The 16,598-nt window shown below is 37.5% G+C and overlaps 1 protein-coding gene across 2 annotated transcripts in view; it reads right to left on the reverse strand.

The window, feature by feature from the left end:
- spata17 (spermatogenesis associated 17) overlaps positions 1-15,876 on the reverse strand; it is a 30,872-nt gene extending 14,996 nt beyond the window's left edge. Inside the window, exons 1-7 of one of the 2 annotated variants that reach the window (XM_046856055.1) lie at positions 15,737-15,876; positions 15,431-15,520; positions 12,789-12,870; positions 10,700-10,750; positions 7,697-7,800; positions 3,977-4,100; positions 1,755-1,931 (exon numbers count right to left, since the gene is read on the reverse strand). In XM_046856055.1, the coding sequence (XP_046712011.1) occupies positions 1,755-1,931; positions 3,977-4,100; positions 7,697-7,800; positions 10,700-10,750; positions 12,789-12,870; positions 15,431-15,520; positions 15,737-15,804 (696 nt within the window). In that variant the 5' untranslated portion in view covers positions 15,805-15,876. The remainder of the gene's footprint in view (positions 1-1,754; positions 1,932-3,976; positions 4,101-7,696; positions 7,801-10,699; positions 10,751-12,788; positions 12,871-15,430; positions 15,521-15,736) is intronic. The other variant, XM_046856056.1, reaches the window with a different exon arrangement.
- Positions 15,877-16,598: the final 722 nt, after the last annotated feature.

Genomic DNA, 16,598 nt, shown 5'->3' on the forward strand with positions numbered 1-16,598 from the left:
AAAGCACCATGCAATACTATAGCAATTATACTGACCACACAAAATAATCAGGAATTATATGCGCAGTATCATTCTGTTTTCATCTTCTGACCAAAACTACTTTGTTGCTCTTTGTTCCTTCATGTGACCTTCAGCCATTGTGGTTGCTAATTCATGCAGGCACAAATGCCCTTGATGCTATCAAGACCAGATCAGCACCCGGGCACTGACCAATCCTCTGGCTTCCCCAAATGGCACACAATCAATCCATCACTCCCTGATGCTTATCACAAAGGGGTGGGGGGGTGAAAGTTACAATGAGTGAGGAAGAGATCGGTGCATTTCGTAAGGGTGAAAATCTGGATAAAGAATACACCCTTACTGTTTCTGCTTGTTTGAATTGCAACTAAGCGCCTTTTATCGAATCCAAGCAACTAGGCCACTAATAATGCGAAATGTCTCATGCGTTTATTTTTGCTCACTTATCTTTTACACAAATAGAAACCGATATATGAGAATCGGTCACCACAAACAACACAAACGGCATGCGTTAGAATAATAATGATAAATAAAGATTGCTTCTATACCCAAACATAAAAACTAAAAACCATACAATGCTTTGCCCTGCGTCGTTTCCCACAGCAGATGAATTGCATATCTTTAATTTCTGTGGCTTTGAACTGACACGGAGGGAAATGTCAAAAAGTATCCGACAAATTAATAGATGGAAATATTCATACAGTGGAAGATTATACAGTTGTTTTGGAACGGAATGGGCCATGTGACTTCAAATGCGCCATTGTTTTTGAACAATTTCAGGTCTTGAAGTTTTCAGAAAAGTGAGAGAAAGACGTTCTTCAAACCAGAATACCTAAAGCCATATCTATAGACGTGCTTTTCACCAGTTTTACTCTTCCTGGCTTTTACATTTACAGCATTTGGCAGATGCCCTTAGCCTCCAGAGCGACTTACATTTTTTATATATACAACTAAGCAGCTATGGGGTCAAGGGCCTGGTTCAGAGGCCCAGGAGTGGCAGATTGGTGTAGCTTGGATTTGAACTCACAGCCTTCGAATCCAATGTCCAATGCGTTAACCACTATGCTAACGCCTCTTCAGAGTGCCCTGATCCTACATCAGTCATGAACGCTTGTAATCTTTTATGATACTTAACAGCACACTCTGCCTTTCATTATTATGTCTGAATACTGGAAGTTATGTCTTTCGCTTCAGGTACTTCAGCCGACTATTTTGTCTACGTAGCAATAATATTTTTAATTGCTCTATCTATTAACTATCTATTGCTATTTTTAGCACATGTTCTTGAAATGAAGTTTGTCTTGTGACTAATAAATTATTTTTATTCTAATAGTAATCAGGGTTTCTACGCATTATTTTTTCAAAATTCTTACTTTTTCAGACCCGAATATGCCGACTTCCCTACAGTTTTTTTTTTTAACCATATTTAACATCTGAAATAATGATTTTAAATCCTGAATATAACATGTGTTATGTTATAATCTCTGTTGTATGTCCGAATCAAAATTTCTGATCTTTTACATGTTTTTAGGCGCACGGTTGGGGGCGCTGTACAGTCATGGCAACAGCTGCCTCACAACGTAACAACCAATCTTTTGGCAACACTGAAAGTCTGCTCCTAACTCCATGTATGTAAATTCTACAATTTTTTAAGCTATTTTTTCCGAAACCAGCTATATTTGTTAGGTCATGCCGATTTTGTAGTCTCCTACGGGTATTTTAGGCCATGCGTCTACCTGTGGCGTCTTGTGTATCGGAGGTAGTCTCTCGATGCTAGACAAAAATCCAGACGGCTGCTGGTCAACTGCTCTTTCTTTGGGAGCGGATCTTGCCCGCAAAGGCTTTACTGTCCGTAACCTCAGCTCCATTTCATCAGGCTCTGAGCGGAACGGGGAGTTAAACACACCTGGGCGCTGCAAACAACACACATACAAATAGCATTTCTCATATACATCATTACCATAGGACTGAGGCACTCAGACTTTTCCAGTGGCCTTGAAAAATACCTCATTTGTGTGTTTTCGTTCTCACTTTCCACCTATCGAAGGTGTTCATGCAAAAAACGCACACGCCGCACATAATGTCGACGAGCCTGCTTTTAATCACTCAACCTCGGCAAAACAATTATACTCGTCGCCTCCCGTGAGTAGACGTATATCTATCACGCCAGCGCCTGTCAAGTATTCCACCTAGCATGAACGTTAGCTTCGAACGTTAGGAAGACGCAACCTTGATGAAGAAGACCCGGCTGGAAGGTCTAGCTGTTATGCGAGATATACCTATATAAATATATATAAATATCATGTGCTAATGAACCACTTTGGGGGCTTTTTTTGAAGACGAGTGCATCTGGTAAGGGGCTACACGGTGGAAACTCCTGACTTGCCACGGTGTTCCAGGGAAAAGAGCAATGATGTTGACCCTCATACTGAGCAACTACATCTATGTCAGCACAGCCACTTTTGTCCAGCAGAATTTTCTCTGGTTAACGATGAACCGTTGGAGGCCCATTCATTTCCTCCCGACAAGGTCAGACTGTGGGAACAGAAGTTGCCTAGCACACACACGCAGCGTGCGAGTGACTAAGAGGAAGTGCATGAAGACACAAAGATAGTAACGCCAGCTCTTGCTTTATGGAGGGTTCAGCTCGGGGTGCGTGACCTTTCTCAAGAGCTTTTTATGCACGCTGCTGAATAATGCGAAGCTGACACCTGCACAGGTGAAAATTTACGCCGCCCTGTTCCTAGGAATCTATCTATCGTTTCGGTCCGAACGGCTAATTCGGCTAATGAGGCGCACTGATTATCTACAGCAGATGTGTCGGGTTAAGCCATAGGAATGTAGTTGTCCAGGAAAAGGCGAGCAGTAGCTGTGCAAACACAACAAAATAGCCAATGATGGCCATTCTCCGATTCCCCTCTCGACAGTTTTCCCCCCTTTCAATCCCTTGTCATGCTGCTTCCCCACATCTGTTCTCCATTTGCGATTAGCTGATACGTTTTATTACCTCATTTCCGCATACTGACCGCAGAGCGCCGCCGATGGCATCTTCCTACCCTAATGTCCATGGTGGTAAATGATCGTCGATACAAATTGGCATTTATATCGTGATGCATCGTTTTTCACATATTTCTTTACTGTTTCTGAAGTAATTTCTCATTCACATATTCAGATGCGGATACGTCACTATAAAGGCCTGTTTGAGAAAGGGCCACGCGTTAGAAGCCAGAAGGCAACTAAGTAAATTTGATCATTTGCTGTCTGTCTGAACCAAAAAAATAAAAGCAAACTATGTGTAACATATTCTTTCCATTGCATCGTATTGCTTTGAATTGCATTGTGTCGAATCGAATCGCACTGCACTGTAGTAGGGGTGAATCGCATCGGTAGCTGCTTCATACAGTATGTATATTTAATGTATCGTGTCTTTGGCTATATATCAAGATGCGATCACATTAGCCTTTAACCTCAATTGAAATTAAAATATTTAATCGCGATTAATTGCTTGGTTGTCACGAGTTAACTTAATCACAATTTAATCGTACATTTTTATGTTCTAAATGCACCTTAAAAAAAAGTTTCCAAACGCAACATAGAGCATGAGTACTAAATATTTTTGTAAATGTTTTGAAGTAATTATGGTGTTTTCAATTACGCAAATCATCAAGTCACCAAAAGGAAATTTTGCGATGTTTTCACACGGACGGTTTAAATTGCCGGACGTGTGCATCATTTGGTGATTTGAGACAACAGTAAAACAAATGTTTAATGCATAAAATTTTTTTTTTATTTTTTATCTGAGTATAAAAATAAAAAAAAGTTTTAACTTTTATATTTATTTATTTATAATTTTATAAAAATGGGCAAACAGAAATGCACGCTGCGTTAATAAAATGTGCTGTTAAAATGAATTTGCTTTAACGCGTTATTAATGAATTATATTTATTTATATGCTGACCTGTTTGGTGCTGAGGAGGAAGTGAAGTCGTTGAGCTTGCATGTATTTCTCCTTCTCTTCTCTTTCTATCGCGAGGCGCTCTCGCTCTCTTTTCTGCTGCTCTGCTAATTCCTCAAGCTCTTTCCTTTAAAAAAATAACACAAATCATCACACACACACACATAAAAAAAAAGTATACTTTTTTTTATTACTTTAAAATTCATTTATGCATTGTTTATTAATTGACTTTTTAATAGTGTAATAAAAATATGCCCTATATGTGTTTTATTTTATATCCACATAACTGTTGGTAGTAGAGTAGAGTAGAGCATACAGCAATCACACAATACACACAATGCACACACAATTAGTAATCCTGCTCCATTTCTATCTAATCTTCACATAAGTGCCCAGAGAAAGAGAGAGAGAGAGAGAGAGAGAGAGAGAGAGAGAGAGAGAGAGAGAGAGAGAGAGAGAAACGAGAAGAGCTCCTCCCCGGCTCTCACTTTTCAATTATTATTCCTTTTTACATATGATTATGGAACTGAGTATATTGACACTTAAAAATCACCACTTTTGCAGAACCATGATCCCCCCACCACCACCACCACCACATCCCCACTCCTTCTCTCCAAGCCGAAGATTAAATTACGAAATGAAATATGTAAAATGGAGACATTTTAGTCAGCAGGAAACGGACTTCTGTATTAATAGTGAGCGAAATCTTCCAGTTAGCTTGATATTATTTTTGCCCCATTCCACTGAACTCTTCCTTCCTACAGTACAGCAGCTTTCCCCTTGTTATCAGCATGACAGACAACACTGGATGAACTACACACCATAAAAATCTAGATTTGTTTTTCAGAGTGTAATATTTTACGTTGTGCATTTTTTTTTTTACTGTCTCAGTACTCTGTTGTGTTTTTTTTTTCCCTGCTTCAGTCTGTGTGACCTCGCTGACCTATATCTCACACTTATTATTAATTGCACTGTAGTGGACAAAAGCCAAACAGATTTGTAACCGTGGAGGGGATCTCAATCTGTGTCTGAGCAAGGCGATGGGGAAACACATAAAGCTCATTAGGGCTGATGGACCAGTGGGGAGACATGGGAGCGGCGCTCGCAGATGACCTTTGAGTGTCCTCGAAAGCACAACACATGCGCACAACACACACACACACACATCGAACTTCGCACTTTTTTCATCCCGAATGCCTGTACATCTGAAGAGTCATCGAAACCTGTTTAACCATGTCATACAGTAGGAATAGTGTTGAAATGAAAATCTCTGCATCGCACAGTCATTAATAATTTCTTTGTTACTCAGATAAGGTTCCCGGCCTTAAATGCTGTGCAAATGTTTGCAATACATTAAGTGAAGGAACTCCCCCCCTCACCCCCCCAAATGCCCTTGAAAGATACGCAAGAGTCACGAAAGTAGCTTTAGCACTAGCAGTCCATCAATTCTCCTGCTGAAGAGCTAAAGACTTGCCTTGCCACAACATTTCAGAGAGACATTTATCTGATTACGGCTGTAATAATTACCCAGCTGTTTATTACAGATAGAGAAATAATTCATGCGGGAAACGGGCCACGGTGGCAATGACACTCCGCGTTTAGTAAATATGCAAGCAGCTCGCTTCTAATTACTCAAGCCCAGAGGAAGCCCTTATTAAGCGGAGGAACTTTAAGTGTCTTTTCGACAAATGATGAAGTGTTCCATCGCACAAACTCTTGCTGTGGATCTGCCGCGCCGAACCCGGGGCCTTGACTTCATTAAGATATGCAGGCTGAAGATGGACACAGGAGCAGTGGCCCCCTTTGTCATCAAGGCTCTGCTAATGAATAGGCAACAGTGTTGTGCTTTTTTATTTATTTATTTTTTGGTTGAGATCTTTCATTGTTGGCAGTGAGAGAAGGAGGAGGAGAGAAGGAGGGAGGGAGGAAGGAAGGAAGAGAGGAAGAGATCGAGGGAAGGAGGGGAAGAGAGGGTCACTGACAGCTTAAGCCAATTGTTTTATGTTCAACCAACCCTCCCCATTTATCCGGGCTTGGGACCGGCACTAAGGCTTGTGCAACCCTAATGGCTGGGGTTGTAAAATTCAGATTTGGTATTGAGCTTGCGCAAAATCCTTCCACTTTTGTTTTTACGACAGTCGTTAATATGGATTCTTTAGCATTTCATGTACGTCAAGAATTCTCTTATAAGGAAATTCCTTTACCATATGGAGAAAGTGACTGAATTGTTAAAGTATTAAGTAGAACAATGAAATATAACGTCTTTAAGAAGATCCAATATTAAATGTAAAACACACACTCGCACGCACACACACACACACACACACACACACACACACACACACGCACACAAACACTTAAATAAATCTGTATTACCCAAATGGAGTCTACCAAATGTATACTGCTTCATTAAATTTTTCCATTTATTTAATTTTATTTAATCAGTTTCATTTGTGCCAATTTTATCGATTACTCACTTTAATCAATATAATAAAAGTGTATTGCATTCATTTGATTTATTCTATATTATTTGTATATATTTTATCTTTATTAAATCTGAGAGAGTCAGATATATATAAAATCATATATGGTATCATAAATGTAAAGTTATTACACATTTGTTTCAAACTATTCATCAAATACAATGGGATACTGTCATTAAACCCACCATTTATATATACAAAAAAAATCCTCAGTGTTTCAGGCACATTAGCAAAAGTGACTCATAGGTGAGAAACCCCATTAAAAGCAAGTAGCATCTCTTAAGTGACTTCAGTCTCTGGTGGCTGGAGGTGGCGATGGGGAGCTGGAGTTACAGATCCAAGGAGCACTTAACAAATTCACATTTAATTTTAGGAAAAACCCTAAAGATATTTTTTTTTTCTGCCACAAAATATATTGGCCACATTAACATCTGACTCAAGATTTTATCAAAAGTAAAAGATGGTATCATTTTTAGCCCCAAAGCATGCGTGTTTTATTAATGTAGAAGCCGGCTGAAATGAGGGGCTAATTTTTTTTAATTTCGTAACATTCGCTGCTGAGGAACCCGTGGGCAAAGAATTTCTGGCATGTTGCTAATCGGCACGCTTTACTCTTTATAGGGAGTCATTTATCTTTGTGGAAAGTCATGGATTTAAATAGCAATACTGCTGAGTACAGAATAGTGTGAATTTATGTGTGTGTGTGTATATATATTTATATTTATATATATATATATATATATATATATATATATATATATATATATATATATATATATATATACATATACAGTATGTGTGTGCGTGTGTATGTGTATATCTAAATACACCCAACTATAGAAATTCACCTAAACTAGGAGACCCAAACCTGTTCCAGCATGACAATCTCCCTGTGTACAAAGCAAACACCAGGAAGGTATGCTTTACTGAAGTTGTAGTGGAAGATCTCCAACTATCGAGCTCTGACCTCAACCCTACTGGACACTTTGAGGATGAATTGGAACGCTGCAGGCAGCCCTGACCTCCTCATCCCAACTACATGAGTACCTGCCTTCACTAAAACCCTTCTGTCTAAATTAGCAAAAAAAAAGAACATCTCCCCAGAAGAGTGGAGGTTATTATAATAGCAAACGGGGACTAAAGGTGGAATGGGATGTTCAAAAAGCACAAACGGTTGTCTATATAATGTATGTGTATAGTGAGATATAATATAAAAATATAGTGCCATACACACACTCACCTGACTTGTTCATTCTTTTTTGCCAAGTTTTCCAAGTAGCTCTTCCGTGCATAGTAATTGTGGACGTACCTCCTTACGTAGTAGCCTCTCCATGTCTTTTGTATCTGTCGAGAATATTCAAAATTGTCAGGATTATCAATTAGGGTTTTTTTTGTGTGGTCGCCTCCTTAGTTACATGAATGTGCTCATTATTATAAATAAAATATTATTGTCTTTACATAAACGAAGAAGGTTCAGGCGCTGCCGTTACACACAGTTACACAACCGAGCGTATAGGACAGCATTACTAGTGCACCCGAGTGGACACATGTCCTTCAGGATAATTGGGAGACTAAAACATCAGCAGGCGAAAAAAAAATAAAAATGATAAGGCAAAAACAAAACAAAATGAAAATTGCCATTGATCAGCAGTCAATAGATAATTCTAAATAAAGTAATTGCGCGCCGCAAATCCGAATTCTCGCTGACCTTTCAGACGAGTAAAATCGATGATGCGTATTGCTCAATTAGGTCTAATACAAATGTGTGCAGCCTTGTAAACACCGGTTTCTATTAACGAGCTAGCACTTTGGCGTTTGGTAAAGAATGCGTGTAAGCAATTTAAACTGAATTAGGAAAAAAGAACACAGAAATAGTTATTGAATTACACTAAAATCAAATGTAGATAATTGTAAATATTATGTTACTACCTGTTTTAGTGTCATGCTGGTAACTGGACCTCACGTCATATTAATATACTGATATAAAATGATTTCAAATTTTGTTATCTCATAAATGTATTCAGGCTGAAAAACCACCATACAGAACACAAGCAGAGAAAAGATGATGATGATCAGGTGATCAGGAATCAGAAACCGTATGGATGAGAACCAGAATAGCCTTGTAGCAAAAAAAAAGATTGGCTTGGTGTTGGCAAGCATGAGAACACTAAATGTATACTTTGCAATGGGTATGTGAGCTGAGTCAAATCTACGTGGCGAGTCTTCGGTTGAACATCTACATCAGGGGTCTCCAAATTACGGGCCACCCCCACATTTGGAATGGCCCTCTGAACAATGCTTGACATATTTTGAAAATGTTATTTTAAATGTTTTACTTATATCATATTTATATTTAATAATAATGGTTGGATTTAATTTTTCTTATTTTTATATAGATTTTTATATTTATATTGATATATTTTATATAATTATTAATAGAGTTCGAGACACCAATAGCTGATTGCTAAAACTATTTTCTATCAACAAAAATCAATACAGATAGTTTTTCCGGCTTCTGATCTGCTGTCGTTACGAGAGCAGCCTCTAGAGGCAAATCACGAACACCACGTACTGTTTGTTTTTACGTCAGATAACATGCTGCACGGAGAGCGCTATATTCATTATTGTTTATTTATTAATTATAGAATTATATTGATTACTAAATATATTCATATTAATTTCCTTAGCACATTTTTATCATTTAGTACTGTTTTTTTTTCTTTCTGTTTTTGGGATAAAGTTTAGTACTGTTTACATTAAGTGTTATGTTTGTATGTTTTTATCCAGTATCCATTTTAAAAACTATCGGCTGATTAATCGATTATCAGCAAGTACGATCCTAACTATCGGTATCAATCGACCTTTAGTTATTAACGTAGACTAATTATTTGTTATATTCACCCACTGACCGCATCCATATGCATAAGAAAGTAAATGTTTTGATTTCAATAACAAAGAATTTTGAAAAAATGTCATTATGATAGAAATAATGCTCTTTTAATAGGTTTATATATATATATATATATATATATATATATATATATATATATATATATATATATATATATATATATTAACAAACTAATCTTGCATTAAGAGGCAAAATAGATCAATTTAAAATCATAATAAAATCTCCACAATAATATTGCTAGTCATTCCAGCCAAATTACAGTCATGTACAGCATACAGCAAACACTGTCATGTGGGAAAGCTATGTAATATCAGAGATAAATCCTTCCTTCATATATCTATAGCTGGTCTCATAAACGCAATAAAGTGATAGAAGCAACCATTTTTAAAAAACACCCATAAATTATCAAATCAGAGTCTTTTTTTATACACGGTCTAATGGATCTATTCTTCCATTCTCACACCGGCCCCTTATTTCCCCCATGATATGTTTTTAACATTTGCTTTTTCCTTCCTAGTCATAACAGTCTCTTCTTTTACAAGAGCTATAAAACACATCTGCCTTGTTGAGCAGCTTCTGTTTGTGTCTAAGTGGTGACAGGACCTTCAGCCTCGTGCACCCTGACCTCTGGGAAGAAGGTCAGGCTCCATCGCTCAATTAGACTCATGTAACATGAGTGGACAGAGAGCACAGGCTTAGGGCCTACATTCAACAAGCCAATGAATATATAAATCTGCACTCATTCTTGATTTCCAGTGGCCTCTAAATATCACAGTGATATCATTCATCAGTGGGAACCTGCCACTCTTCAATAAATGGTATGTTTTTTTTTTTTAAGTGTTTTAAGGTTAAACACCAGGGAAGGAAAAAAAGTGCTACATGGGATTGTAAAGCTAGAGTTTCATTGCATATTGATACCCCAATAAAAATGTCAATGCATCACTCAAATATAAAGCTGCTACTTTATACGTCTTAGAATGCACCATGCGGAACTGATAAAAAATGAAAAGTCAAAAAAAGGAGGGAAAAACAAAAACTTTAGTCTGTTTTTCCTGAGTAGCTGATTATACAGAGGTTCATATTCCTGTTCTGAGGCTAGCACATCTGGACAACCACGGTTTAAATCGTGAGAATAGAACACACACACACACACACACACACACACACACACACACACACACACACACACACACATATATATACATACACACACATACATACATAATACATAATCATACTCTATGTTTTCTGATTTTTACTCAAAAAGCGAGAAGATCTGCTTGTAGATTTGAACAAAAATACAAACTTGATACCAAGTAAAGATGTATTCACCTTGACAGCCATCTCATTGTAGAAATTCAGGTTCATGAGACAATATGCGACCTGTTAAAAAGAGAAGGGGACAGTGTTACATTACAGGGACTGAATCATGTGGCTTTATGAAGCATTCCCTACATGCACGAGAGGAATCTGATTTATACGTAATACGTAATAAGCAACAAAGAGCTCGCTGCAAGTTAAGTCAGGCCTCATATTGAAGGGACACGGCTGTTCTTAATATGTAATGCAGCGGTGGCTGAGGAAAATCTATGCTAGGCAGACTGGAACCTAATAGAGATATATGGCAAACCACTCTATGCTGAGTTTGATAATCAATGGTGTCCCAAGGGGAATAAAACTGGAGAACTGTACCAGAGAATAATCGCTACAGGAAAATATGTGATTTATTAATTATAATACAGTATTTAGGTATCGCTAGGAGTAGTACTTCCGAATTATTGCTACTGTTAGGCTTCTAATTCAGTTTACTTAAGCAGCTACAATCAAGAATCGAAAATATTGTCAGAATTATTGGCACACTACATAAAAATTAGCAACAGTGTTAAATAAATAATGCATGTGAGGTCTAGAGCTCAACTGGTTGAAACTTATCAGCAGTTGAAAGTGGTATAAAAGATCACAATCCATGCCATCCTTGCTCTCTAGGTGGAAAAGATGGCAGCATTTTGTAATCCTTGGCTAGTCTCAGTAAGCTGATGGACGAAGAGGATAGATAGCACTAATTGTCTAATCTATTGCAATATGACCAGCAGATCTGTTTTTTAGGCATGTTATATGCATGATTGTGGACACACAACCACCACACCCATATATTGGTCTTCCCCACATTATTCATTTTCAAGGACACACATATTTTTTAAATATCCTTGTTTGCTGTAGCATTACATTTTCCCTCCACTGAAACTGGGCAACTCTTCCAGCAGGACAATGTCCCCATGCACAAGGTGAAAACATTGTATTCCAAGGTTGGAGTGGACAGACCCAGACTCACCCCAGACCACCTCACCAGACCTCACTTTCTGACCAATTCCTGATCTCACCAATACTCGTGTGGCTGAAATGATTACTGATTCCTTCACCTTTCTCGAAGAGTGAGGCGTATTTTAACAGTGGAAGGGATATCTGGAATGGGATGTTCAATGGACATTGTCCCAGTGCAGCTTTACAGAGATAAAGAGGTTGTTAAATAAGAACATATATGTTTAGTGACAATAAGTTTAGACCTATATTTTACTGAACGAGCCGGGGGCAACAGTGGTAAGTAAAAACTCCCTGAGATGGTAATAGGAAGAAATTTTGCGAGGAACCAAAGTCAAAAGGGACTCCATCCTGATCCGGGTGGCACTGAACTATAATAACTAAATTGATTTATTATAGTTCCATCCTTGTTGAAATGTACTGTTCAGGAAAGTGTTGATTACTGTCTAAATCCATCCTCCTAGTTCTTGAGTTGCTCAGTAACTTCATGGATTTTTACACGTATTATTGTGATGTTAGCTGTCTACAAACATTTGGTCATATTGTATATTTTAAGTGCGTTCTTTGGAAATATCAGATTGTACTTTCCTTTTAACGGTTTACATACAGAATTTTTATACGCCTTACCTAATAGCTCTTTGGTTTTCCGTCATGATTGAGCCTCATACCCGGTTAAAGGCAACATTTATTTCTGAAGAGCCATTTCTTTTATGGTTAATGGAAAGTGATCCATTTTAGTGGGTGACCATGTGCTTTACATTTATATGATGTATTTCTTAGGCTGTCTAATTTTAACATACATCCATTATTACAAAAAATAGGCGAATAGTTCCTAAGTATAATCATTTTTTTTTTTGAGTGCCAATAATTCTAAAATCGGTTGTTAACGAACCAACATTAAACAATACCCGGTCAGTGCTCGGGAGAGGAATAAGTGCGCTACATCAGCAGCCTCTCTCCGATAAGGCCTTTCATAGCTAATCAATACATACTGTCAAATTACAAAGCTACTTGAGGTGTAAGTCGTGGCACGCCTGTGAACCGCTGAATGTTAATGAGGGTAATCATAACATAATCGATATTACACAATGGCGCAACTTACCTTTACCCTTTGCCTAAAGTACCGCCGTGCGCTGAAAGCCCGCCACGTTTTCTGTATTACCGTTGCGTTCCGGTGTAGATATCTGCAACAATATTTCTGAGTTAATCACCTAGATATTAGCAGTGAAAGGAGCATTTGGAAAGCTTCCACCTAAGAGCCCTAAGTGGTTTGGGCTTCTCCGACATTTGCATTCATTTATCAAAAACCGTCCCCTCTAAATGCATGTCTACGGTGATGCGGGCCTCAACAAGGCCATCTGTTTGAAAAAAGACCCTATTTTTATAACCCTAGAAAAATCAATGCGTATATAGGGAAGGTGGCAACCCGAGTACTGCACTTAAGGCACTCGGATTGTGCCTAATTAACCACTTAACACACTGATCAATTAACTAAAGTAATCTAAATGAACCTACTGTCTGTGAGTTTGTCTGCTGACTGCACAGAAATAGATGGAGGTTGACATTGCTAGAGCACCGAGTGCTCTTGCTAATTTCTAGGTCTTAAGAACGAAATAGACAATGATTTAGCATGCAGAGGTCACCGGAAATGTAGCTCAGGGGCCTGCAATTGTCCACAGCACTTTAGGCTTATGAAGAAAAAAAACGTGCACGCTGTAATAGATTACCAGCATGTGGAGAAAATGCTCTTTTCGGTGTAACCGTTGTACATTCGTCAACTGACTTTTTTATGCTTGAAATACTACGTAGAAATATTACTGAATGGAAGACTGGTGTAAGAAATGTGTCAATAGATCTTTCAGAATGAATAGGAATACCAGGTTCTACAATGTTATACGATTCTACTAACATTTCTGAGAGACTTTGCTGTGGAGTACGACCAAGGTTCTCTTTTATTCAGAACCGATGGTGATCCAATAGGCTACATAAAACCATGGTTACATTAATTGGATCAGGTTTTATTTTTAATGAGATCAGTTTTTTTGAAGGTCTCACAATGAGCATCAAGTGAATGATTCTTCAGTTGATTCTGATGAATAAAATCGCATATATTCATTCATTTTCAGAAATCTATACTCAGGAGGATCTAGAGCAGGGGTCACCAACCTTTTTGAAACTGAGAGCTTCTTCTTGGGTACCGATTAATGTGAAGGGCTACCAGTTTGATACACACAGTTTTCAGTTTGATCTAAAATAACATTATATTATTATTAATATTAATATTTGATTAATATTAATAATTAATATTATAAAAATTTATGATATTCATCTATGTGAAGACACTGATCATGTTAATGATTTCTCATGATAATTATCAACAATGATTTAGCAAAGTAGGAAACAGCTATTTTTAGAAAAAGGCCCACGGGCTACTCGTGGTCCTTGCGGGCTACCTGGTGCACCATGTTGGAGACCCCTGAACTAGAGAATCTACTTGGACCAGGTGGGATAACATATCCTGGCTGTTCATCATCACAACCACATAGGGAAATTTAGCTTTGATAGATTGGGAGTTTTGGAAGGTTATTATTATTATTATTATTATTATTATTATTATTATTACTATTATATTCATTATGATTTGATAAAGCTGGCGGTGGGACTTACACTTACATACTTACACGGATACTAGAGTACGTTTGATTTGACAGAAATTCTGACAAAAGAATCCTATTTTTTAATGTATACAGTACCAGTCAAAATTTTGGACACAGCTTCTCTTTTTTATTTGTATTAATTTCAACATTGTACATTAAAACTGCTTTTCCATCACTCCACAGTTCAACTGATCCCAAATCATCTTCACTGGATTTAAATCAGGTGATTGTGGACACCAGGTCATCAATCCGTTGTTCTTCAGTGGACGTTGAAATATGTCTGTCACTCGAACTCTGAGAATCACGTATGTAATTATGCAGTTTCTGAGGCTGGCAATTCTAATAAACTTATCCTCTGCAGCAGAGGTAGCTCTTGGTCTTTCTTTCCTGGGACGGCCCTGTTTCGTGATAGCACTTGTTGATTTTAACGACTGCATTTGGGGATACATTGAAAGTTTTGGGGATTTTTCGGATAGACGGACCTCCATTTCTTGAAGTTACGATGGACCATCCTTCTCTCTTTTGTAGTTGTACAGTAGTAGCACTAATAGGGCTTTGTACTCACCCTTTCCACTTTGCAAGACAACTGATGATTTAAAGCACATTAAGCAAAAAATGAAATGCCACAAATGAACACGTGACAGGGTACATCTGTGAACCGAAAACCATTCCAGGGGACTACCTCGTGAATCTGATGAGTCTCTGCCAACCTGTCATTAAAGCTAATTGTAGCTACATTGGAGTTAACACTTTTCTGTTGATCACATAATTGTGTTTGTGTTTTTTTTTCATTGTATGGAAAAAATTTCAGTATGTTGTTGAAAACAAAAAAATCTACCACTGAAGTGTGTCCAGACTTTTGACTGGTACTGGACATACTTTCTAAGTGTGAATGATGACACTGCTTTGGAGCACAGGAGCTTATAGGGAACCCATATGAGATACAAGTCATATTCCTACAATAAGCCACTTTGAAAACTTCGATTTGGAGAGTTTCAACATGGCTAATATTAGGCAAGATAAGTTGTTGGATGATGGATGAAGAAAGTAAAGGTAAAAACGTGAAGTCGTTATTGATCCAGTGTACCTGAGGTAGGCGCGCTCCCGACAGCCGTGAAACCAGCTCTGAATTTTCACTGCAGCTGCATTTTCCTTCTGCCGGTTTTCTTCCGCTATTCTATAATATAAGTCGATCAATAATTAAAAATAAAATAAACATGAATCATATAAATGCATACTCCCCAGGTCTCTGACTTTTTTTGTTTTTGTTTGTTTTTTTACACCTGGGAGCCATGATAATAGCTCCTATATATATATATATATATATATATATATATATATATATATATATATATATATATATATATATATATATAAAATCTTTTGACTTTACCTGTTTCTGATAAAAAATTGCTCTTTAATGTGCTCTATCTGATCGTACAGCTTCACCAGCCGAGCCATGTCTGTGTTTTCCTGGTATCCATGACAACGAGGAAGCGAACACAACAGCGGAAGCAGGGGGGCGGGGCTACGACTCCCAAACCACAACACAGGTGTAACCAGCGGTGGACAAAGTAAACAAACCATGTAATTAAGTTAAAGTAGAGATACACGCGATAAAATATGACTCCAGTAAAAAGTAAAAGTGCTCCCTTTAAACCTTTATTTAAAAGTGTAAAAGTATTTGCCTTCAAATGTACTTAAGTATCCAAAGTACTATAAATTATTATGGCTATAATGTTCATATTATAATTTTTTTTCCACAAAACTCTAATTTTATTCTTTACACATCTATCAATAGAATGATATTAATGAGTCAAACACTGATTCATGACCATAAGCCCAAAATAAAAAAAATAAAAACTGTACTGATGCTGAACTGTATGTTTCATGTTGACCAGTTAAGTTTTATCCACTCATAAATAAAAAAAGAAACAACTGATATCACAAAATGTAGTTATGTAGATATGAAGTGAAGTTGAAGTAAAAGCTTTCCTAAATAGAAATACTTCGATCCTTCTGGGGGTTCAGTGTTTAGTCATTCGATTCAATTCAAGATATACTTTTATAGCGCTTTCAACAACCAACAGTGTCCCAAAGCAGCTTAACAGAGATAACCAATCATTATGTACTTCCTAATAAAGCTGTATGTAACATCTCAAATCATCTCAAGTCAAGTCAAGAAGATTTTATTGTCATTTTAACCATATATAGCTGATGCAGTACACAGTGAAATGAAACAGCGTTCCTCCAGA

This window comes from Silurus meridionalis, chromosome 8, assembly GCF_014805685.1.
Source record: "Silurus meridionalis isolate SWU-2019-XX chromosome 8, ASM1480568v1, whole genome shotgun sequence".
Lineage (NCBI taxonomy): Eukaryota > Metazoa > Chordata > Actinopteri > Siluriformes > Siluridae > Silurus > Silurus meridionalis.